A 25,000-nucleotide genomic window follows, 5' to 3' on the forward strand; every position below is an offset into this window, starting at 1 on the left:
ACTGGTTCCCAGTTTAACAATAATAAGGACAAGATGCTGGAGAAACACAGGAGGTCAGACAGCATCAATGAAGAAGGAAACTGATTTAGAATAGAATAGAAATTTATGGTCACTTTGACACGAAAAATACAGTGAAAAGTTTTATAAGTTGCCCCACCGTGGTGCCTATATCAATGCCAGAAATCATCCATGATAATTTTTAAAAACAAGTAAAATTAAGACAAAGTTCATCACAGTTCACTTAATGGCTCCTGGGCTCGGAAAGCCGATTAAAGATTGATGGAATAACCTGAAGACCCAGCCAGAATGAGACTGCCATTATGGGACAAGACCACCACACCGGCCGCTGGAATACTGGGCTGGAAGCCTCTGCTAAAGAAGACCACCATGCTGTGCTAAGACCACCATTCCTGGACATGACTGTCTGCCGGGCCGCTGGAACACCTGGAGGCTGAAGATAAAAAAGACCTCCACGTGGGGACAAGACCACCACGCCAGAACAAGACTGCTGTACAGGGAGACCACCACGCTGTGCCAAGATCACCACCTCTTCTCCTTCAGCTGCCAAGGCCCAGTGCCTGCGAGTCCGGACGGGGGGAGTCAGCCTGGGACCTACTTCTTACTCGGCGGACTGGGGTGGAGCTGCGTCCGGCTCGTCCCAGTGTTTCTGCCGCCACCAGGGGCCTCCTCCCTCACCTGCCACTCTCCAGACCCAAAAGAAGAGAAAACCAAGGACCAAGAAAAGAAAGAAAGCCAAACAAAAGAGAAAGGAGAAAGAAAGCCAGTGGGAGTGGACAGGCCTTGGCTTCAGCCTACTCTGCCACCATCTTGATGAATTATACAATTTGTGTCTTATATGACTCTTCCTCAGAACTGAATGGTTTCTGGTGGCCTTGATGTTAATTCTGTTCACCTCTTCATAGCTGCTGCCCAACTTGTTGAGTTTCTCAACAGTTTCTATTTTTGTTTCAGATTTCCAGTAGTCGTGTATTTTGCTTTTAACTCTGGTAAATGATGCTTGGATTTAAAAGCAAGTCATGCTGATTTTTCTCTTCTGTGTTCCTGCGTTTGACAACTGGCTTGTCATTGCAGCTGATCAATGATCTAGTTGGATTGGATGAGAAGCTGTCGTCTGAAATCCAGCAGCTTTTGAGCCAGAATAGTCTGGATGCTGGGTCAATCACGGAAAAAGATAAACTAATCTCTGAGGTTAAAAAAGTTCCAATTCGATTGAGCAAGCAGTCTAAAGCTGGACAAAGAACAGAAGAAAAGGTAAGATAGATAAGGCTTTCATTGCACACTAGCAAGGACAGAATCCAGATTTTGAAGGATGAGCGGTTATTGTTAATTGTGTAAAGTTTTCAAAATTTGAACGTGACAGGACCCTGAGCTGTATCCCAAATTGTGATCGCTGTTTTCACACCTGTTTAGTATTAAAACTGAAACTCCAGTTTTATGGTGAGCTCTGACAGACTGAATCTTTTCAATCTATCTTTTAATCATTGCTATGAGTAGAGAAATTTTGCCCTCTGTATTTTCTGCTTTTCCACACATTCTTGAGTTTACAAGATCTGTGTTTTAATCTAGGTCACTGATCACACAATTTCTGGGGACTCCGAGTCAGATACAGATGAAGAAGCAGCGTTCCAATATTATAAAGATATGGAGGAGAGGCTGACTCAAAAGAGAAAGAGAGCTCAACATGACAGGTGCTGATCATTTATACATGGAATGTGCTTGCATATGAATATGGTGTAAAACATGTCCTAGATTGTGTCCCTTAATCAGGATAATGGCTGTTGGGATATGCACTGCACAGCATTTAAACGATTAACTTACTGGGAATAAATGTCATGAAAAAAGCATTGTCTCACATCTTAAAAAGAGAGAGTGCTGCCTCCAAGATGGGAAGGTATGACATAGTGGAGCCAGAGATGTAAATGGGCTTTCAGAAAGTATTGATAAGTTACTGTATTATTAGAGAATAGAAATTACAGGGAGTGTAACAATATTTTTTTAAAAACTGATTTATACGGTGGGAACTGAATGAAGTAACAACGGGCATTTTCTCAAGACGATTGGAAATAGGTTGCTGTGTCTTCCAGCGTTCCGGCCTAAACAGTTGTATCACAATTTGTGCACAGTACTAAAATGGGATGTGTACTAATTCTCAGGACCAAAGTGATCTTGATGAGATAAGGGAATGGCCAAAATAGTGGGAGATGGAATTCAGTGTTGGACATGAAGTAGTACATGGCTCTGGATGACCGGAGGAGCCACAATCATCATCTGATTATCGTCCTACTCTCATTCCTTCAAGATGATACTGTCCCACTTCTTCTGAGACCTTTTGAGTCTGGCTTTATCAGAAGTGTGGAGTGCAGTGCCCCCATAAGAGCTCTGTTGAAGTGGAGTAGAGTCAAGGGTAGATAGGGCATAGCCCTTTTATCTTTACAGCACCAGCTGCCTTCTGATAAGTGTAAAGGTTCAGTTTGAATGAGTGAGTGCGTGAGTGGCACTTGGGTTGAGGGATTGAGAAGCAGTGCAGAAAACAGGGCTTACTGTGAATGATTTGGGAGGTCAGTTGCATACTTAATTTGTCCAGCATTCCTTCGATAGGAATCCAGGTGATAAGTAAAGCTGATGTAGTCCCAGAGGGCCACAGGGCTGCTCTCTCGTAGAGAGGGTTGACTGGTGGTGAGTTAACCTCAGGGTCACAATGTCTCAGGCAGCACTGAGAAGGTGGGACCTTCACGGTGACCTCAGCTGGTATGAGAATTAAACCTGCGCTGTTGGTGTCACTCTGCATCACAAACCAGCTGTCCAGCCAACTGAGCTAACCAGCCCTCCCAATGATAAGTACATGTACACTACCTGAAGTTTCCACCTCTAACTGAGTCAGAGATATTGCAGAAAATATTTTAAACTTCCTGCACAATTTCCACAGGTCAGTATATCAGAACTTCCAACAAGCATCTCAATAATGCATTTGGTCTCCAATGATCTGGAAGCCAGAAAGTTTGAGCTACATTCTGAATGAGGGAAAAATGCCTGATTTGAATGAACAAGAATAATTTGAGGGTTCAGATTCACAAAACTTTAAACACAGCATCTCAAATGGAAATGCCTTCATGAATGGAATATTGGTCACCATGGCAAGAGTTATCAAGGGTTTAGTTTATATTTTGATGGTAAATTTATTTTTACTATAGGAACCACATTGAGGTATTGGAGAGGGACAGTTCAGATTTGTTGGAATGTTGCCGGATATGATGAAATACAAATAGGAAAAGATTTTGTGAAATTCAGGCTAATTTTGTCAGAAGAAACGAGATTCAGTGGTGGACGTGTTTGATGGACGTGTTTAAAGTATGATGGAGTGGGATAGCGTAGATAGAAAGTGTTTTATATGATTGCTGGTTCTAATCCAAGAATCAACAACCTGTGGCTCTGGAACCAACTACAGCTGTTTAGCATCTCATTTGTGATTCCCACTCCTTTCCGGTCGGACCACATGAACACAAAAAAGGCTGAGAAAAAATTAAATCAAGAAAAGACTGAATTGTGTTTTTATTGTGGAAATGAAAAGCTAATTATTGTTATATTGTACTTCATTGTTCCAAATAATTATTTTAACAAAAAGCATGTTGTACTCTAAATGAATGAGTTTGTGACAAAGCTACATTATGGGTGTTATGTATATGGCCTTTGGTTTGAGGAATAACTTTTACAGTTGTGATCATTATTGTACCTTATAGCTGGGTTAAATTGTTCTCAATTAGAAGCTGTTAAATTACGAGAAAAAGTGGTAAAAGAAATTGTCTTCATTTTTGCATCATAAGTTTTGTTTTAAAGATAACTACATAATTTTGTAAGTAGGTAAGTTCTGATTTATGTCTTTTTGACATAACAGAAAATACAAGTGCTGAATTTATTTATGCAAGTAATACATTCTGCACTTGGTAATTTGCCAAATATTTGATTTAGCAATTTTGAATATTCTACTTGTGACTCCTCGGCTTTTTTATCATTTGCATTTTTTTCTTTTGAAGAGGCATTCAGGCTGTTGATCTTTGTTCTAGACTCTTAAATGAGAGAGATATCAAACGTGAAATGAGGGAATCTACTTTTCTCATTTCCAGTTAGTGATTCTGGATTACACAGTTGGACTTTGCGACTTAAGCGGACCATGTCTACATTTAAGAATTGGTAAATAGGTGGTTGATAGAAGAGTAAGTAAGGATAGCAACAGGGTGGGTATACACATGAGTGATCTTAAGATTAAAAAAAATCAAAATGAGCTGAATTGCTCACTTCGATGTAGTAATGCTTATATATTTCTGGTTTGATTTCCCAGCAAGGATGCAGTAGGGATACAACAACTCAACTTAGTGTTGTTGGAACAGTGAGGAGGCAAAAACAGCATTTGCTCTGTATAAGTAATCAGTTTAAGTAAACAGAATGTGAAACTGCCCAAAACTGGTTACCTGTTTACCATGACAAGGTTTAACTCCCCTCTAAATAGAAATTTTTGGCTCATCAATGTTTCATTTCCTTGCCACTTTGCAGAAAATATTCCCAGTGAGAATTTTTTGAACATAGGAATTGGCTCAACTGTGACATTGTTCTGCACTTCTCTATCGAATAATTTGCTGTGATTGAATACCTGATCTCAAACATGAAAAGCAGCTGCTCAGAAAACCTACCATGCAGAACTTTATTGTAAAGTAGGGAAAGAGTTCATTTGAGAAATAATGTGTTTACGCTAGATTCTTCTAATCCTGACTCGATCCCTGACAGTTGGAATGTCCCCCATCACACATTTTCTCCACCTTCTCCCATCTCCCCTACCACATGCACCTTCAGTATTGATGACAATAGATGAAATGTTGATTGTATTCAAATGCAGTAACATTGGGTTTTGTATTTCAGCAATGAGGACAGTCCTGTGGTAAAGGAAGTACTTGGTCCAGATGGAAAGAGAAAGATCACATACCAGGTTTCTAGCTCCATGTTAACAATCTGTTTATCTGCTTTAGGGCTATGTTTTTAACCTTTTTTTTTCTGTATTGCCTGAAGCTATGATATTTAGTAGTACTTGAAACTTAAGCTGTTTCTTCAAGTTTATATTTGAGTTGTTATTTGATTTTAAAAAAGACATTCACAATCCTAAATGTCATTTGAGTAGTCAATATGCAGCTCAATGTTTTTGCTGTTTAACATATCATGTTACTTAGTAAATGGCACTGCAAGAGTGATTTTGTTTCCTCTTTTTGTTTTTCTGTCTGAAGAATGTCCTTTGTTTACCAACTGCCTGGTTGGATGGGAGCTTTCCTTATGAAGAATCTAAACTTTATGTTAGGATCCCAGCTGACAACCCTACCAGAAAAGTCAATTCCAGAATGAAATTTGACATGATAGATCATAGATTTTTAATTTTTGCAGGTGGTTAGTGTGGAGGTTTAGTTACTGAAACATTGACAAAGGCTACAAATGTTCTTGAACAAATTAACATGAGTATTGCACAGAAGAAAAAGCAAACAATAAGAGTTTTGAAGGATCTTAACATGGGTTTAAATGCTATGTTGCTATTAATTTCCCAGCAATATCCTTGCAGTTATTCAAATCCAGAGAAATATCATTTCTATCTCAACTCTTTAATACTTAGCCAACTCTTCAGTTATCCTTCCTGGACTGCTGAGAGCGTTTTATGTTTTCTCTCGAAGTCTGCTGTTTTCAATTCCGAGGGCCTCAACCTCTTTTCCATTCAGACAATTCAAAACCTCTATATAAACTCAGCTTTGAAGCTTCACAACTAAACTGTTCTGACAGAACAGCTTGTGATTCTTCTGAACTAAACTTGCCTCTGATCTGTTTTCCTCTGTTATAAACTCAACAGTATAAAGATTTCATCCTTTATACTACAGGCTTTAGGCTAGACACTGAAACAGATGCCTCCTGCCTTCAGTTCACTATTCCAACTGACCTTTTAATTTTAAAAAGGTTATCTTCACAAAACTGAAACCACACATCTGTTCTATTTCAAGATTTTGAAATGATATACACCATTTTTATGCACTACAGAGCAGGCAATCTAATCAGACTTTGGCATAGAAAACTGTGGTATTGAGAACAAAAAATGCAGAAGAATCTCAGCAGGTCTACCATCATATCTGGAGAGAGAAACTGAGTTAATGATTCGAGTCCAATGTGTCCAAATCTTCAAACCTCACTTTTTTTCTTTCCATGATGCTGCCTGACCTCCTGTGTTTCTCCAGAATTTTTAGTACAGCAATGTGCCACTGAACCTTTCAGTTCACAATTGGTTACAGCTATGTTTCTTGTAAGCACATCTGTTAAAATTGTCTCTGGATGCTGATCAAACTATGTACGATCTTCTGCAGATTGCTAAGAATAAAGGTCTCACACCCAAAAGGAAGAAGATTGACCGTAATCCCCGAGTCAAACACCGAGAGAAATTCAGACGTGCTAAAATACGAAGGAAAGGCCAGGTAAGCAAAGGAGTCCCCCCAGTAGATTTAAGGAGTTGACAATTGTCTTCATTTAAATTATGAGGCTTGTTAACATCTTAAAGTAATTTAAGTCGGGTTGTGGGAGTGCCTCAGCTATTGTTTACTGGCAGAAGAGAACGTGTGAGACTTTCTTAACTTGAATAAAATTGAAAATGATTCCCCTGGCCTTTGTAGAGATTTTCTTGGGAAACAACTTCGGTTTCTAGATTGGTATGTGAAGTAGCAAAGTGTTGAATTGAAGTGCTGTTATGTTCTGTGTTGTAGTTACGATATTAGCTTTTTGGAGGTGGGGAAGACAGATTGGTAATTGAAGGATTGAGATCACTAGCAAAGCGCATGGAACAGAAGTCCATAGTTTAATAGAACACAAATTAGGATGAAATTTACTGTAACATGGTTGTCTAAAGGGGAGTGTTGTTCTTTTTTTCCTGCATTATTCAGTAAAAATGTTTGCCTGCAAGTTTGCTGACAGTGCAAGGAAATAACAGCAGTGAGTGAACCTGGCCAAATGGGACCTGATTGAACAAAGCACCTCAAATATGAGATTTAAAAATTGGGAAGCAAACAATGGAAGAGCTCAGAAGCAAGGCACAATAAAGGATTGAATTCTGTATCAAATCAGGGAGAGAGAGAGAGAGATTAGATTTTGGAAAAAAAATTACAAAGAATAAAATGATTTCAAAATCTGACATTTTTAAAAATCATCCCAACCAAAAAACCTAAGGCAATGGGGCAATCCACTTAATTTTTAATGCCAGGAAGATCAGTTAGCAATCTTTAACACTTGTCACACAGTTGATACATTTGATAAACTCAGTGAGACAATTGTCCATGGTGAGATTAATGGGCAAATTCAGCAAGTTGCAAAATTACTGGTGTAGCTCAGATTGCAACTTTGGGTGGTCATATTTAATCATGGATCTGCAACTCTTCTGAAGTGCATTTTCATTTGATGTATATAAATAACAGCAAGTGCCATAACTAATTATGGTCCAGTATTCGTCTGGGAGAGTCTGCACCAAGAGAAAAGAGCATTCCCTCTAATAATGCTGCTTTGAATGAAACATATTTTAATTGCTTAGGAGTCATAGAATTATAGAGGTATACAGCACAGAAAAAGGCCCTTCAGCCCATTAAGTCTGCACCAGTCAAAAAAATATCGAACTATTCGAATCCCATTTTCCAGACTTGACCCATAGCCATCTATATCTAAGCATATTGACATGTTACATGACCAGAATGCATATTTATACTGAATCCATATTTGGAATTAACTACATCCTAGTGTATCATGCACAAGTTCATTATTATTTTTAAAATAGCCTATTCTTTCTAATTTCCCCTAAAATTTAACAGCACGTGAATCCAAGTATATTTTTTGTTGAGATCTCTCCCTTAAACTTAATGCTGCAGTTTGTTTACATCCATCAACGAGGGATCTTAATTTTGCAGGTACGTGAAGTCCGTACAGAAGTGCATCGATATGGTGGTGAGCTGTCTGGTATCCGTGTCGGTGTTAAGAAGAGCACCAAGCTTCAGTAACTTTGTTGCTTCCTGCAAACATCTGCAAATTGAAAGTCAGGGAAACGGCTGCTCTGTCTCTTTGTAATGTATTTATAGAGTTTAATAAATTGTGTATTTTTACTGTGCTTATGTATTAGTAAAGCACATTTACTGACCAGTGAACTCCATGGATTTTGTGATTACAGTTATTATGTTTACACCCGCATTATGGATAGCATACAATCCTCTTAAACTCCAAATATAATTACTCATCAGGAACTGCAGCCTAGAAATTAATGTAGGAATCTTACCAAATTGAAGAATGGTACACAAGTGTTGTTTTAATGGAGACATTTGTTAAATTGGACCTTCATCAAAATAGATGAAGTTTTGTGTTTGTTTTCCACCAACACTTAACAGCAGAGCAATTTCCAGGCCTTTCATCATTTTCTGCTTCAAAATGTTGCTGCACTGAGCAGTAGTCTCCTCCATCCTGTTGTAAGAGTACATATTGTATCTAAAGTATGAATATGTCATTGATTTATAAATGTACAATGCCAGAGTGAGCTTTCCCAAGAAAATTGCCACAAAGGCATTACTACATTTCCCAATAGCTGAAGATGATGCCAGGAAACTGCTGTTTACCGTTCTTTACAATGAGTCATAACTTCAGATACCCGACTGCTGATATTGTTGATGGCAGTTTTGATCAAGTATCAGTGCTGTACTATGAGTGGCTGTAAAACTAAAAATGTTGCCCTGATTAATATTAAAGCTTTTTTGTTCTTGACAGATAATGTAAGAATGAACAGAACGCAGAAATATTTGAGGGGCTGAAATGATGCTCTCACCTTTTTACAGAGGAGCTCATGAGGTTACTCAGTTAAACTACAATGTTTCAGTAGATGCAATGACAGCTGAGCCTAATTGTATCATCAATACACTTTCTAATGGGAGTTCTTCAATGGCATGAAAGCAGCTGGAACCCAGTCAAGTAGTGTTGCTACACTTCTCATCTGGCATCCTGACTGCAGGGATGCATCTAAATTGGGAATCATTGTCTGTGTCACTGAACTGTGTACTTGCATTGACTACAGAAATTAAATAGACCATGTTTACAGAATTATTCTATATAACATAAGCAACATTCTGATCAGTAAACAATTTATTTTGCTGAACAGATTTTTCTAAAAATGTACCCTGAAGCTATAAGTAAATCAATTTCTTTAAAAATATTAAACTCTTTCCATTCGCTATATTACTAAGTAATTAATGTTGGTGTCCTATTTTCATTGGTTTCATCTAAACTTACATATTTTGAGTGCTTGTGGTGTTCCTCTATGATGATTTCCTGTTGGTTCAGTGAGCTCTAATACTAAGACAAAAATCACAAGCCCAATCACTGGCCAGTGATGAAGATGTACAGTCCGGAAGGTTGAAAAATCAATTCCTGACTTAAATTTCCTTTCTTATTCTGGGCAGCAGTCACAGTATGTGTTCTCCTTGAATGAAAGGTGTATGCACTTTGGACAAGTAAAAGGTTGGATTTGGTCATCAAAATTCACTATAGATTCTCAGAATGGAACTGGTTGTTTTCTACTAAGAATCAGCACCTACAGGAGATGAGAAGGAAAAGTGTTGAATATTCCATCCTACTAATTAAATTAACATTACATCTCTCATCCATCTAAATGTACTGATATGGAGTAGCAGTCATTGCCAAAGGAGGAAAATCACAAATGGCATAAGTTTATTAATATATATTGTATTTTATTTCAGTTCAGGATCAAGAGATGCCTACAGCTTTATTTTTGGTCATATTTGCAAGAACTGTATCTCAAGATTTCTGCTACAAAATTCTGTTCGTTAGTTCACAGCTTATAACATCCAGTAAATCTACTAACTAAATTGGTAAAAACAGTTTTGCCCTATTCCAATAATCCAGCTGCAGTAAAGGTCCCAACCACTGCACCAGAAACTAATTCAAAAGATACAGAATAAATAGTAATCACACCAATAATGCCAACTCTTTGTCACTAAATTTGATGCAGTTACATGCCTGATAGATACAGAACTTTTCTGTATTTTCCATTTGAGGCCTAAAATAGCGCACAGACTCTGCAGTGCCATTTTATCAGTCCATGATGGTTTTGAGGAGGAAATCCTAGTGCAGTCAGAAGCTAAGTTTTAACTTTAGCTCAAACTACACATTATTACTTGGTTTTGAAAACTTTTATTGAGTATAATGCCAGATCTCCCAGCTGGCTTTATTCACATATGCAAGTTTTCATTTTTTTTAAAAAAAGTAGCATTTTAACAACTCTCATTCAATTTCCATACAATTATTCCTCAGTAACTCAGCTGCGTCATGAAAAACATCTATTTAGGATTGTTGCTTTTCTCTATAAAATTAGTGTGGCATTCACTCAAGTGTTTCACAATCTTCTCTTCGATTTCATGGTGTTGCTTCAGTTCGTTCTCTGAAAGCGCCAGGTCAGTTTGAGAATCAGCAGTTACTATGACAACAAACACCCTCCGTGTTTCAAGAGCATTGGCAACTACAACCTGATGTCTATAAGTTTCTAAAGCTTTACGTGCTCGTACAACCAGCTGTGAAGGATCAGTCTCCAACTTGAAGGATGTGACAAATGCCTGAGGAGCCCAGTCTTTCACGAGAGGGGTAAGCATCTTGGGAACCATTTGCATAGTTAGCTTTAAAAAAAAAAGTTCTTTTTAGAAAAAAAAACAAAGCTTACATCATATACGTTTGCAAGACTTTGAGAGAATCCTTGTTTTAAAGGTTCTCCCATATCTTAAGAAACAGTTTCAACTGGAAATAAAAAATTATGCAAATTTAACCCAAGCTGTTAATTTTACTCAGAGGATTATGATTGGTGGTCCAACAAGCATTGCTTTCCAGGTATAGTACAGCTCTTCCTTACCTGCAGAGGGCTAGCACCTGACTGAATTTTATGTTCTGGCATCTCAGAGGCAGGAATGAAAAAATCAGACACAGCTGCTGCAAGGTAGAACATGGCTTTTGGTCCTGCAGAACAAAAGAGTTACAAATCACCTGATTCATAATGGAATGTTGTCTAAATATGAAAGGGTACTTCGTGTGCTTAGATTTTCACATTCATTACGTACTATGACTTGTAGGCGTTATACTTTATTAAATGGAACGAAATTACATAATTGGTTTGAGCACTTGTTCTCTGCTCACTGCTCTTCCAGCTTGGTCTATCTACCTAAATTCTGGATACTTGGTCTTTGTGGACACCAAAATCTAACAAAAAAAATTACATTTATAACTGGAATGAAGTGACTACCCCAATAAAAGAACAAACAGAGAGCAATCACATTCCTGACTCGTGTGCTATAGATAATGGAAAGCTTTTGTGCAAATTTAATGCAAGAGCAAGTTGTATTTCCAGTTTTAGTAAAAAAAAAATGAAAGTTAATTTCCTAGTTTAAATAATCCTCCAGCTGGAAATCTAAATAGAGAAAATAGCTTTCAGCCTAACATCCTTTAGTTTTGACCAGGCTTTTTTTTTGATGTACCATTGTCCATTATAAATTGCCCCAAGACAGTTCTCTAGTACTGAGGGAGTTCTGCACTGCTTAAGGTGTATCTTTCGGGTGCAATATTAAACTGTGGTCCTGTCTGACCCTTCAGGGATGCAAAAAATCCTATGCCCTAGCACTTAGAAGAGCTGGTGTGGTCAGCAGAATGTCCTGGCCAATATTTATCTCCTTACCAATAATGAATATGGACTTTGTTTCATTGCTATTTGCTGAAAGCACGGCAGCCAATAATGAAGTAATTAAAATATGGAATCCCAGAATTGGTGATACGCAAATATTTCAAATAGTTGTGGGATTGGTGGAAGCTACTGAGATCAGCAGAGCCAAGAGATACAGGAATTAGAAAATAAGGATGAGACAAGTTTTAAAACTGAGGTACTGCTGAACTAGAAGCCATTGTAGTCAGCAAGTTCAGGGGTGATGGGTGAACAGGATTTCATGTAACTTAGAATACAGATCGTTGAATTTGGGGTGTGCTCCAGGTTACAGAGTAGAAAGCAGAGAAATGTGAACTAATTTCATTTTGGCAGGAAAAATAAGAAGGCAGTACAAAATAAAGGATACACTTTAAAGGAGATGCAGGAGCAGAGGGATGTCTGGATGTACGTGCATGAAATATTGAAGGTGGTGGGTTAGGTTGAGAAAGTGCTTAAGGCATACAGGATCCTCTTCATTAGGAGATACACTGAACAAAAGCAAGGAAGAGATGATGAACTCAGTTGTTCATTCTTGCTCCACAATATAGTGCACTCCTGCCCAGTTGCTGAATTTAAAAAAAAAATTCATAATTTTCGTCATTGCAATTTGTTATTTTGCTGTTAACATTTGAGGAAGAATCGCATACTTCCTTTTAAGGGACATTAGTAAACCAGATGGGTTTTTAAACATATAAAAGCAAAATACTGCAGATACTGGAAATCTGAAACAAACACAAAATACTGGAGAAATAAAGGTCTGGCAGCATCTGTGGAAAGAGAAACTGAGTTAACATTTGAGTCTCCTATAATGTCCATTCTGAAGGAGCATAACCAGCTCAATATTGACTGTTTTTCTCTCTTTAGATGTTGCCTGACCTGATTTTCGCCAACATTCTCTGGATTTTACATCAATCTGGCAGTTTCACAGTTACCATTTCCAATATTATTTTAGATTTTATAGTCAATTAGTAGGTGGATAGGCAAGTCGCAAGATGGAGACAAACAGTTTACAGAGATAGTAATAGGTTAAGTAGTTGTGCAAGAAGTTGGCAAATTGTGTATAATGTGAAGCTGTTCATTTTGGAAGGGAGAATAAAACAGCTGTCATTTAAATGAAGAGTAAGCTGCATCACAAAGGGACTTGGGGGTACCTGTGCATGAATAGCAGGTATCAGGAAGACTACTGAAATGTTGGTCCTTATTTCAAGGGGGTTGGAGTATAAGAGTAGAGAAGGGACTCTTGTGGTGCAGTAGTAGTGTCCCTACCCTAGACTGAGAGACCTGGGTTCAAGTCCCATCTGCTCCAGAGGTGTGTAATAACATCTCTGAATTGGAAAAATAGGTTAATAGAAGTCTTATTGCAACGATACAAGGAGGTGGTGAGACCACAGCTGGAGTAGTGTGTGCAATTTTGGCCCTGATAAGTAAGGAAAGATATCATTTCGTTGGAAGCAGTTCAGAGAAGGTTCATTAGGATGATCCCTGCTACGGCGGGATTGTCTTACAAACAGTGGCTAAATAGGTTCGAACTCTACTCCGTGGAGTTTAGAAGAAGAGAGGTGATCTCCGTGAAACACACATGATTCTTCAGGGGCTCGACAGAGTAGTTGCTGAGAGGATGTTTTTCCCCTTTATGGGAGAGTCTCAAACCAGAGCTCACATTCTCAGAATAACGTGGAACAAATTTGAAATTGAGATGAGGAATTTCTTCTGAGCGTTGAGTCTCTTTGGAACTCCTTGCCACAGAACTGTAAGCACAGAGTTCTGGTATGTAGTCAAGGCTGAAATAGATTAACCTAGTAGGATTGAAGATTGTCTCCAGATCATTCTCCAGTTCTCTGACTTACAGAATGTGAACATATGAAATAGGAGCATGAGCCATTTGGTATTTCGAGCCCACTTCACCATTCAATGTGATTGTGGCTGATCTTCTACCTTCCCACAGAACCCCAAAATCGATCACCTTCTATTTGAAAATATTCACCCTCTGAACATTTCTGCGGTATATAATTCCATGGATTCACGACCCTCTGCATAAAAACGAGATACTAACTGAGCTTTTAAGCAGAAGCTTTGTGATTCCACCTGGGAAAAACATTTTTCTCAGCAAAGCTCCTTTAAAGAATCGTACAATATATAGTTAACCGAACATGGCTGTCCTGCGGCAAATGAAGCAATTTCATAAACTGTTAATGGAAGAACTCATTGTTGGAGGCTGTCCCCTGACACTTCAGGAAATAAGGAAAACGACACAAAAATGCCACTTTATGATCGATAGAGCAGGCAAAATGTAATTTAAAAAAAGTGTTTCATCTCTGCCAAGTGTAGAGCCAGTCTTTACCTACAGATTAACCACTGAACTCTCATCATCTGATTTCCCTACCGATGGAGTTGAGAGCCTGAGCCGCCGCCCTTAGCAGGTACAGGTAGTCGGATAAGGTGCTGAATTCTACGGGAAGGAGCAGGCCGGCCTCTCGCACTGCCACATAGCGCTGCAGCACCGGTACAATGTCGGGCAGCATCGCCTGGTTAGCTTCCACCCGCCAGCAGGTGGTCTTCTTGTCCAGCACGGCTGTCAGCGCATCGAGCATGTTGAGGCCGGCGTACCGCCGGGAGAAGGGGTACAGGGAGCGGTGGCGGTGCAGGAAAACCACGGCGTAGCCCAGGCCGAGGAAATACTCGACCGAGACAGCGCCGCGCCAGCCGCTGCTGAAGTTGTCGAGGAAGCGGACGGTCCGCGACTCCAGCGGCACCTTGGTGCCCCCCGAGGTCACCAGCACCACCCTGCGGCCCTGCGCGGCGTGCCGCACCGCGAACTCGGCCATCGCCTCGGCCGAGCTGTCCGCATGAGGCGGCGGGACGCAATCCGAGAAAAAGTCGCTCCACTCCGTCTCGTACAGCGCCGCCGCCATGACAACTGGTCCCAGCTCAGTAAGCGTTCGGGTGAACACCGTCCCCACACTAACCGGTCCCCCCCGCCCCGCAACAACAACGACTACTCTCAGCCCACACAACTCGGGATGGCCACCTATTTCAACCTTAAAACGAAATGCGCGAATTCACATATAGGTTTTATTGCCCTGTTCATTTGCGTTTAGTTTCATTTTGCGCACTGATCAGCTGGTTTGGGGAGCGGGGGTGGGGGAAGTTCTTTAGAAGTGCTCCCGGGTTCAGAAGTCGGAGTCCTTAACAACGGGCTCGAAGTCCCTAGCAACCACAGCACATCGGAGGCTGAGAGAGATTTTCGAGCAATAACCAACCTTCCTGCACACTGAGATGCTGAGTTCTCCTGTTTATCCGCTTTCTAACCCCAAAGGTGTTAAATTAGAGTGTGAGATGTGCCAGAAGATCGCTCATGTTATGTGCTCTCAGTGCAGGGTGACTTATTACTGGTGAGTAAAGAAGAAGACCACCATCATATATCTCCCCAAAAACCCTCCCTCTCTCACCTTGCAATCTGCTCTTCAAATTTTTGCCTTCTACTTTAACTTTTTTTAAAAGTGTGCTGTTGCCTTCAAAATCCATGTCCATCCGTCCTGCAACTAATTCCTTTAATTATTTTCCGTAATGGTATCTCCACCCTAGTGGTAGGTAGTAGTATAGTTGTGTCTGCACATACTGGCATTGCAGTGTTTTCTAGGCTGCACATGTTGCTCAAATGGAACGTGTTTCCTCTCAAGATTGATCCATACACAGGAAGAAAATATCACAGTCACTGCTCCCCAGACCTGGTATATTTAATAGTGAAATGCCGTCCATACTACCCACCACATGAGTGCACCGCCACTATCCTGACAGTGGTCTACATCCTACCCAATGCAAAAGTGAAGAGTGTACTTGATGAAGTATACAGTGCTATAAACAGTCTTGAGATGAAAGCCTTGTTCATCGTAGCCAGTGATTTCAATTGGGCCATCAAAAATGCACTACCAAAATTCTATCAACATGTTTCCTGTCCCACTAGTGGTCTTAACATCCTTCACCACTGCTACACAACCATAAAAGATGCCTACTGCTCCATCTCCTGCCCACATTTTGGAAAATCAAACTATAACACTGTGCTCCTCCACTTACAAGCTGAAAAATGAAGCAAGAGGACCCAATACAGAAAGTAGTGCAGCACTGGTCTGAGGAAACAGAAGGGCTTTTACTGAACTGCTTAGAATCGGTGGACTGGTCCATATTCAATAACTCAGTGGCCAACCTAACCAAGTATGTCACTACAATTACAGACTTCATTAGTAAGTATGTAGATGACTTTGTGCCAAAGAAATTAATCCAAATGTTTCTCAAACGGAAACCATGGATGAACCGGGAGATCCACGTCCTACTGAAGTCCAGGTCTGAGGCATTCTAGACAGGCAACCCTAACCTATACGGAAATCAGGTACGACATTCACAAGGCCATCAGGGACGCCAAGAGGCAATACCTAACTAAGCCTGAGACCCAGATCCATCATTTGTGGCAAGACTTATATGTCATAACTGGCTACAAAGCGAAGTCAACCAGAATCATAGACAACAATACGTCTCTACCCAATGAGCTTAATGCATTCAACTCTCACTTTGAACAGAGGGGCAGTGAAACAATGTCACCTATCCCAACAGCCTCAGATGCACCTGTACCCTTGGTCACCACCGCATATGCTAGAACGGCCTCCTTAAGGGTGAATCCATGGAAAGCAACCACGCCTGATTGATTCCCCAGCCGTGCACTCAGATCCTGTGCGGACCACTTGGTGGGAGTATTCTCAGACATCTTCAACCTCTCCTTACTACGATTTGAAGTCCACCTGCTTCAAGAAACCATCATCATCCCAGTGCCAAAGGAAAATCATGCAGCATGCCTCAATGACTACTGCCCGGTGGCTCTGACATCCATGAAAATGAAGTGCTTCAAGAGGTTGGTCATGGCTCACATCAACTCCCGCCTCTCAGACTGCCTTGATCCCTTGCAATTCATTTATTGGTGCAATAGGTCCACGGTAGTGGCCATCTCCCTGGCCCCACATGTTGTAAAGACAACATCTCTCCGTCAACATCAGCAAAATAAAGAAGCTGGTCATTGAATTCAGGAAGTGGAGTGGAGCACACACCTATCTCTCCATCAATGGATGCTGAGGTGGAGTGGTCGATAGTGTCAAGTTCCTGGGAGTGAAGATCACCAGCAGCCTGTCCTGTCCACCCACGTTGATTCTGCGGTCAAGAAAGCACAGCAATACCTTTAATCACCTCAGAAAGCAAAGGAAATTTGGCATGTCCATATAGATCCTGTCAAATTTTTATAGATGCACTATAGAAAGCATCCTATCTGGATGCTTAACTGCATGGTTCCCAAGAGCAAAAGAAATTACAGAGAGTGGTGAACACAGCCCAGTCCATCATGCAAACCAGCTCTCAACCACTGACTTCATCCATACTTCCCATTGCATCAGGAGAGCAACAAACATAATCAAAGGTCTCTCCCACCCCAGTTATGGTCTCTTCCAACCTCTTCCATCGGGTAGAGAATATAAAAATTTGTATACACATATAAACAGATTCAAGCTTCTTCCCTGCTCTTATTAGGCTTTTGAATGGACCTCTTTAATGTTAATGTTGATCTCTCTCTGTACCTTCTCAGTAGCTGCAACATTGTATCCTGCACTTTGTTCTGTTACCCTGATGCACTTGTATAGTACGATCTGCCTGTAAAGCATGTAAGACAACACTTTTCACTGTACCTCGGTACACGTGACAGTAATAAATCAAATCAAACATGAATATGTAAAATGTAATGCTGTCAACAGAACACAAGAACATTGAAATGAAGCAAAAAATGCCTTGGCACACCAGGGAACTCCAGCCTCCCAGAAACAGTGCATTACAATTATCAGTATAATAGAAACGTATAAGCATGTCATTCGGCCTGGAATTTGGCATTAATCAGTTGTTGCAGGCCCGTCTGCTGCATCACATCTTTTGGGCAGAAAGCAGCTGACAAGCTATAGAAATCAATACTCACACTGCACCATCAATGCCTTCACCCTCCTGGACTGTCAAACTATTCTTAGCTGTCATGGATCTTATGCTTTTCCTATCTACATTGCTTTAATTAGCTAATATTTTTTGAAATGTTGCTTTTCAATAAAGTGCTTAATAAATACTTTGAAATCACTGAGTTCAACCCCCTTTTTGGGCAATCTGTGACTTCCAAACCTACAGGAGTAATTCTTTGTCTAGTTTCTCCTCCTTCGAAGTCGGATCACCAGGTCTCTGTTCATTGCTTAAAAACGATAGCAACTTTGAGATCAGGAACTGTTTGTGGAATTAACGGGATATATTTAAATGCCAGCGGGCTTGTTTGATATTATTCTTGTCTTTGAATCAGACTGCTGCAAATTCATTGCAAGACTTGGGGATTAATCTAGATTGCCATTTCAAAGAAGATATACTGTACCATCTAAGGTGTTTCACAGATTCTGTCTGCTTGATTCAGTTGTTCTGCTGCATACTAAAAGATACTTTGGCACCATTCAAAAAAAAGCAGAGAATTCACTTGGCCAATATTCCACTTTCAGCCAAAACCAAAACCATATTCACCAGTCCTTTAGCTTGCTGCTCTTTATCAGGCATTTCTATGTACAAAATCACTCTTTCAATTATCTACAAACTAATAGTGATTAATATATAGGATGTGCATTGGGATATTTCTGAGTGATGTGATATGCAAGTTCTTTCATTGGATCAACAATATGTTTGTTTCTATTAGGCTACGTCAACAAATGTAACTTGTTTTTTTCAAGGATAATCTGCCAAGAATATGTCTGTATTTGTCTTCTATCAGTGATGTAGCACACCAAGAGGCAGATTGGAATGGGATCCATGAGAAGATTTGCCAGCTCCTGATTCCAATACGGACAGCACCGACATTCCTTAGCTCTGCAAAAGAGAGAAAACACAATGAGGAGCAGATGATCCAGAGACAGGTGTATTAAGCCGCTTTCATATTCATTCAGTGATTTATTGTTGCTCCAGTTTCCTCTTCTGAAGGCACTTGAGATACTGTATCATGCTGTGAATACAGTTTCTACAGAACTAGTAGCCCTTCGGTACTATTCCACATATGTGATCTTAAACAGTGAGTGCTTCCAGGATAGTGACCGTGAGGCAAGCACAGCCTGAGCCAAGTCAAATCCTGTGTCTACCTGAGATCCACATTAACAGTTCTATTTCAGGATATGCAATCATTGTTATAATAATATATGGTCAATTAGCAAGTGCCACAGTGACTGTAATGGATAGACTAGGTAATGTTTCTAATAGCTTTGACCAGATTGTCCCATGTTCTTCAAATACAGCCACAGATAGTTTACATACAAATAAGTAAGGGACAAGCCTCAGTTTAATGTCTAATATTTTAAAATTTGCATTTCTTTAGTATGGTACTAGAACATCAATTTAGTGTATTGCTTTGGTCTTGTTTGCAAACTTGGAGTCAAAGTGGATCCTAAGCTGAGCTGCTGACTACGCACCCACTCCTTCATCAGGGTTGCCTACTTCAGCCTCCATGACCTCAGCCAACTCTGTGCTGCCCACGTTTGTATGTTCTGAAACCCTCATCCACTGTGTCACAAAAAAAGTTTTAAATTGGCTGTTTTGTACCTGGATGCTTGTCAGTAATTCAATTAACTGCCTGCTGTGCTAACATAATTCTATTGAACAAAAATATCATTACTTAAGTTTAAGATTTGTCTAATGCTGTTGCTGATTTACAGAAACATCTCATTAATTTGACCCGCACGGTGTCCCAGAAGCTTCTTTTTGAGGGTAAACATGAGGAAGCTATCCCTGGAGCCTTGCAGTCTCTGCGCTTTGCAAATGCTGTTTATGGCAACACCTCTGCTGAGCTAGTGCCTTCACAATTACTCTTGGCAGAGGCCAGTATTGGTAAGAATGCCTTGTGTCTTATTTGAGGACTTCTCACTTGTGTAGAACTGAACAATTATTGAACTGTCAGCATGAGCTGATCAAATCATCCACTTTGAAACTATGAAAGAAATCAGATCATTTTGTAAATTATGAGATGCTATGAGATTTAGTGGTCCGAGAACAGAAATTGCTAAAAGCTAGTGGATAGATACAAAATTAATTTTGAAAGATAGTGGATGTTGGCCTTTACACCAAGGAGAATGGAATACAAAGGAGTAGAAGTTAGAAGTTGTGGATTAATCTGTTAGAGTCATTTAGTCCTGGACACTGTACGTCATGAAGGATATATTGCACAGCAGATCCACCAGAATATTTTTTATTATTCACACATGGGATATGGGTGGCCAGCATTTATTGCTCTTGCTCATCCCTGGTTGCTGTTGAGATGGTGGTGGTGGTGAGCTGCCTATTTGACCCGCTGCAGTCCATGTGCTGTAGGTTGACCAACAGTACCCTTAGGGAGGTAATTCCAGGATTTTGACACAATGACAATGAAGAAATGGCAATATATTTCCAAGTCAGGATGGTGAATGTCTTAGAGAGAAGCTTACGAGTGCTAGTGTTCCCATGTATCTGTTGCCCTTGTCCTTCTAGGTGGAAGTGGTTATGGGTTTGTAAGGTGCTGTCTAAGGATCCTTGGTGAATTTCTGCAGTGTATCTTGTGGATAGTACTACTACTAATAAGTACTGGTGGTGGAGAGTGGATGCTTGTCGATGTGGTGCCAGTCAAGCGGGCTACTTTGTCTTGGATGGTGTCAAGCTTGTTGAGTGTTGTTTGAACTGCACCCATCCAGACAAGCAGGGAGTATTCCATCACACTCCTGACTTGTGCCTTGTAGATGGTGGACATGTTGTGGGAGTCAGGAGGTGATTTATTCAATGCAGTATTCCTAGCCTCTGATCTGCCCTTGTAGTCTCTATGTTTATGTAGCGAGCCTAGTTGAATTTCTGGTCAATGGCAACTCCAAAGATGTTAATAGTGGGGGATTCAGTGATGGTAACACCATTGAATGTCAAGAGGCAGTGGTTAGATTGTCCCTTCTTGGAAATGGTCATTGCCTGGTATTTGTGTGGTGCGAATGTTACTTGCCATTTGTCAGCCCAAGCTTGGCTATTATGCGAATTTGTTGCGTTTGAACATGGGTTGCTTCAGTATCTGAGGAGTCATGAATGTTGCTGAACATTGTGCAAACATTGGCAAATGTCCCCACTTCTGACACCATGATGGAAGGAGGTCATTGATAAAGATGGTTGGGCCTAAGACATTACCCTGAGGAACACCTGCAGAGACGTCCTGGAGCCGAGATGACTGACCTCCATCAATGCAACCATTTTCCTATGTGCCAGGTATGACTCTGGGGCTTTTTTCCCTGTAGAGTCGGAGGCTGAGGGGTGACCTTATAGAAGTTTATAAAGTCATGAAGTGGATGGATAGGGTGAATAGCAAAGGTCTTTTTCCCAGTGTAGGGGAGTCCAAAACTAGAGGGCAGAGGTTTAAAGTGAGAGAGGAAAATTTAAAAAGCAGCTGAGGGGCATCTTTTTCAAGCAGAGGGTAGTACGTGTATAGAATGAACTGCCAGAGGAGGTGGTGGAGGCTGGTACAATTACAACATATAAAAGGTGAAATAACTCCACAGAGGCTGGTATCCTGTCATCAAGTCACTCTTTATTTACGAATGGAGAGTCATTGACACTATTCCAGCTCGCTCAGAGCCAGCTGTCAAAGTGAACAGGATGTCTGACTCTCCTGCTCTTATCTGTCAGCCAAGACTCTCTGATTGGACCAGATTAACAGCCCTAATCAGGGAACTCATATTCTATGAAGTCCATCTGGCTGACCTTGTTGCAATCACTACAAAAGGTATCTGGATGTGCACATAAATAGGAAGGGTTTAGAGGGGTATGGACCAAATGCTGTCAACTGGGACTAGATCAGTTAGGATATTTGGTCAGCGTGGATGAATTGGTCCAAAGGGTCTGTTTACATGCTGTATCACTCTATGACTCCAAACAGTGGAGAGTTTGCCCCCAGATATCCACTGATTCTACTTTGGCTAGGGCTCCTTGATGCCACACTTGGTCAAATGTGGCCTTGATGTCAAGGGCTGTCATTCTCACCTCACCTTTGGAATTCTGCTCTTTTATCCATGTTTAAACCAAGGCTGTAATGAGGTCAAGAGCTGAGTGGTCCTGGCAGAACACAAATTGGGCATCACTGAGCAGGTTATTCTGAGCAGGTACTGCTTGATACCTTTCATCACTTTGCTGATGATGGAGAGCAAATTGATGGGGTGGTAACTGGACAGGTTGGATTTATCCTGCTTTTTGTGTACAGGACAAACCTGTGAAATTTTCCACTTTGTCAGGTAGTGCCAGTGTTGTAACTATACTGGAAGAGCTTTGCTAGGGGAGTGGCAAGTAATGGAGCACAAGCTTTCAGTACAATTGCTGGATTGTTGTCAGGTCCCATAATCTTTGCAGTATCAGTGCAAACAACCATTTCTTGATATCACGTGGACTGAATTGAATTGGCTGAAGACTGATATCTGATGCTGGGGACCACTGGAATAGACTTGAGATGGATCATCCTCTTGGTACTTCTGGCTGAAGATTTCTTTCAGCCTTTTCTTTTGGATGGATATGTTGAGCTCTTACATCATTAAGGATGGGCATATTTGTGATGCCACCTCCTCCAGTGAGTTTTAATTGTCCATCACCATTCACAATGATACCTAATATAAAGAGGTTAAAGTATGAGGATGGTGCATAGACTAAGTTTGGATTCAGTAAAGTACAGAGGATTATTGGGTGTTCTAATTGAAGTGCCAAAGATGATAAGGGCAACAGAGAGAAATTCTTTCCTTTGGTAGATCAGTCCAGAACGAGGGGGGTCATAAAATTATAGCTAGGTCTAGGCTAACCAGTGTTGACATTAGGAAGCACTTTTTTAATAACAGAGTTGAGTCAATTGAAAATGTTTCCTCAAATCCTGAACTAGGATTTAAACTTATATCTTCTGAATGAAGAGTGCTACCATTTGACACAGCTGAAACCTTGAAGAAAACAGAGGATGGCAGGGTCTGCACCTGATACCAATCTGAACTTTGGTGAAGTGGTCATTATTTTTTCCATTCAGGGCAGTGTTGTTACAGAAGGGAAGGTTTCAGTTCGGGCATGTGTAACAGTGGGTTGTATCTGAGTGACTGGAAAATTGATTTTTTGAGCTCAAAAGAAGTTGAAAGAGGTCACTATCAATATCTGCTGTGTGTAGGAGGAATGTTTTTTCTTTCACTCGTGGGCTGTAGCCTTTAGTGATTAGAACAGCATTTATTGGCCCTCCTAATTGCGTATGGGGCAGTTAAGAGTCAACCACAGTGCTGTGGATCTGGAGTCACATGTAGGCCAGAACAAGTAAGGAGTGTAGATTTCCTTCTCTGAAGGACATTAGTGACCAAATGGGTTTTTAATGACAATTGTCAGTGGTTATACATTGGGGATAAATTTTAATTCCAGATTTTTATTGAATTCAAATTGCACCATCTGCCATGGTGGGATTTGAGCCCATGTCCCCAGAAAATTAGCTTGGAGTGTGTCAGGCGTCTAGTGATATTACTGCTATACCACCACTTCCCTATAAACCAGAGTCTGGAGGCTTTCAAGTTTCCTTTGTAAGAGCTAGGAGTTTCTTGCCATGATCGTTGGGGAAGCTGAGATGGTTATTGCCAGGATTCTTTGCCGGCACATTCTTGGGATCCAATCTTTCAACTTTGGTTCTTGGGAATGCTCACATTTTCTGTTCATTGTATTGAGGTTGAGATAGGAGGAGTTGGTGCTGAATTGCTTATTGAAATGGTAGGGGTAATGATCTCTGCTCATTGCAAAGGGAAGTTTAACCTCTACAGGTGAGATATCAAAATGTTAACTGTGTAAACATTTCTTAATGTTTGAAAGTGGAAATAAAAATTTATCATTGAGGCTGGTATATGTATATTTTGCATATGTGGAAGAGGTGAGGTTAGATGGTATCCTTTTTAAGAGTAGCATCAATCTTACCTCATTGTTTTTCCTACTTCTGTTATGTGTGATTTGTTTATCTAGATGGCTGGTCATTAATAGAGGAAGTGAATTCAACCAGTACTTGGTTTTTCCCATTGCAGCCTGGTGCTTCCAGCATTTTTCATTACATTGCAAGTTCCACAGTCAGCCGTGCCTTCATCCGAAGCAAATTTTTTAAAAAAAGTATCTGATGCTTTAGAAGTTCTTTCTACTTACTTTCATGATTCCTTAGCAGAGGGCGTGGTTTCTGCTAAGTTTCTTAAGCCATACAGTAAACCATAATCTTCCCTCACCAGAGCAGTAAAATCTGGAGAGAAAGGAGACTTAATGTTTCCGGTCCAGTGACCCTTCTTCAGAACTCACTGTAGCTAGGAAAAGGGTCAGTATATATGCTGAAGTTGGAAGTTGGAGGGTGGGGGTGTGGTGGCAAATGATGGGTGCAGGTGGAGCCGAGAGAGAGAACAGTTGAGCAGACAAAGAAATGGCTGATTACTCCCGTGGAACTTTTCATATCGTCACATCAAAGGAGATGTGGCTTTTCCTCATTGGCAACTCTCTATGGGTACTTCCAAACTGCCTCCCTCACTCAGCAGTTGTGTGGATCCAACGGCAAGTTCCTGTTGCAGCAACCCAGTAAAATTGCTGATTGGGTCATACCACTCTGACACAGCTTGTATATTTCAAACTAGATGACTGGTATATTCACATCCGAATAATACTGTACTTTTCCCTCTGGCCTATGACAAAGGTAATGTATTTTTAAAATAGAGTCAGCAGAACAAACCACAGCTTTGCTGCTCATCATAATAAGATCCAGGCCATTGAGATAGGTGAGGCCTTATATGCAGCATTACCTGGTGCCAGTATTCCATCAGTACATCACCCCAATGGCTCTTCTAATGTATTAACTGAGAAAGTTAGCGTTAGCAGAATATTTGGCTGGGAGCAATTCCACAGAACTTGAAACTGACAAATACCAAAGAACCAAACACAGACATTCCAGGCAAAGATCACTAACCTGTAATCAGGGAATACAGAGATCTCAGCAAGCCAGGAATCATCTGGAGGAAAGGAGAAGTCAATGTTTCAGGACTGAAGAAGGGTAATACCCGAAATGTTGACTTCACCTTTCCTCCAGATGCTGCCTGGCTTGCT

The 25,000-nt window shown here is 40.6% G+C and overlaps 3 protein-coding genes across 3 annotated transcripts in view; 2 read left to right on the forward strand and 1 right to left on the reverse strand.

The window, feature by feature from the left end:
* Positions 1-1,061: 1,061 nt before the first annotated feature.
* LOC125486670 (something about silencing protein 10-like) lies at positions 1,062-8,211 on the forward strand. Its single transcript, XM_048615229.1, has 5 exons — positions 1,062-1,272; positions 1,588-1,709; positions 4,933-4,999; positions 6,405-6,512; positions 7,986-8,211. Exons 2-5 carry the CDS (start codon positions 1,663-1,665, stop codon positions 8,073-8,075), a joined length of 312 nt encoding a protein of 103 aa, XP_048471186.1. The 5' UTR covers positions 1,062-1,272; positions 1,588-1,662; the 3' UTR covers positions 8,076-8,211.
* Positions 8,212-9,785: 1,574 nt separating this feature from the next.
* Positions 9,786-14,922, reverse strand: ppcs (phosphopantothenoylcysteine synthetase). Its single transcript, XM_020514346.2, has 4 exons — positions 14,911-14,922; positions 14,202-14,856; positions 10,979-11,082; positions 9,786-10,748 (listed from the first exon to the last, which is right to left on the reverse strand). The coding sequence occupies exons 1-4, from the start codon at positions 14,920-14,922 to the stop codon at positions 10,416-10,418; spliced, it is 1,104 nt and encodes a 367-aa protein (XP_020369935.2). The 3' UTR covers positions 9,786-10,415.
* Positions 14,923-15,006: 84 nt separating this feature from the next.
* zmynd12 (zinc finger, MYND-type containing 12) overlaps positions 15,007-25,000 on the forward strand; it is a 234,970-nt gene continuing 224,976 nt past the window's right edge. Inside the window, exons 1-3 of the mRNA XM_048615042.1 lie at positions 15,007-15,210; positions 18,645-18,786; positions 19,576-19,747. Coding sequence (XP_048470999.1) covers positions 15,095-15,210; positions 18,645-18,786; positions 19,576-19,747 — 430 coding nt within the window. The 5' untranslated portion in view covers positions 15,007-15,094. The remainder of the gene's footprint in view (positions 15,211-18,644; positions 18,787-19,575; positions 19,748-25,000) is intronic.

The sequence above is a fragment of the Rhincodon typus genome, chromosome 31 (genome assembly GCF_021869965.1).
Source record: "Rhincodon typus isolate 14 chromosome 31, sRhiTyp1.1, whole genome shotgun sequence".
Lineage (NCBI taxonomy): Eukaryota > Metazoa > Chordata > Chondrichthyes > Orectolobiformes > Rhincodontidae > Rhincodon > Rhincodon typus.

Excerpts from the sequence above, each read along its gene's own strand:
- LOC125486670 (XM_048615229.1), top strand. The coding sequence starts at position 1,663 with ATGGAGGAGAGGCTGACTCAAAAGAGAAAGAGAGCTCAACATGACAG. Across the intron at positions 5,000-6,404 it reads AGAGAAAGATCACATACCAG|ATTGCTAAGAATAAAGGTCT; the intron begins GTTTCTAGCTCC and ends GATCTTCTGCAG. Across the intron at positions 6,513-7,985 it reads AAATACGAAGGAAAGGCCAG|GTACGTGAAGTCCGTACAGA; the intron begins GTAAGCAAAGGA and ends TTAATTTTGCAG.
- ppcs (XM_020514346.2), bottom strand. Across the intron at positions 11,083-14,201 it reads TCAGGCTCTCAACTCCATCG|GACCAAAAGCCATGTTCTAC; the intron begins GTAGGGAAATCA and ends TTTGTTCTGCAG. Across the intron at positions 10,749-10,978 it reads CAGGTGCTAGCCCTCTGCAG|CTAACTATGCAAATGGTTCC; the intron begins GTAAGGAAGAGC and ends TTTTTTTTAAAG.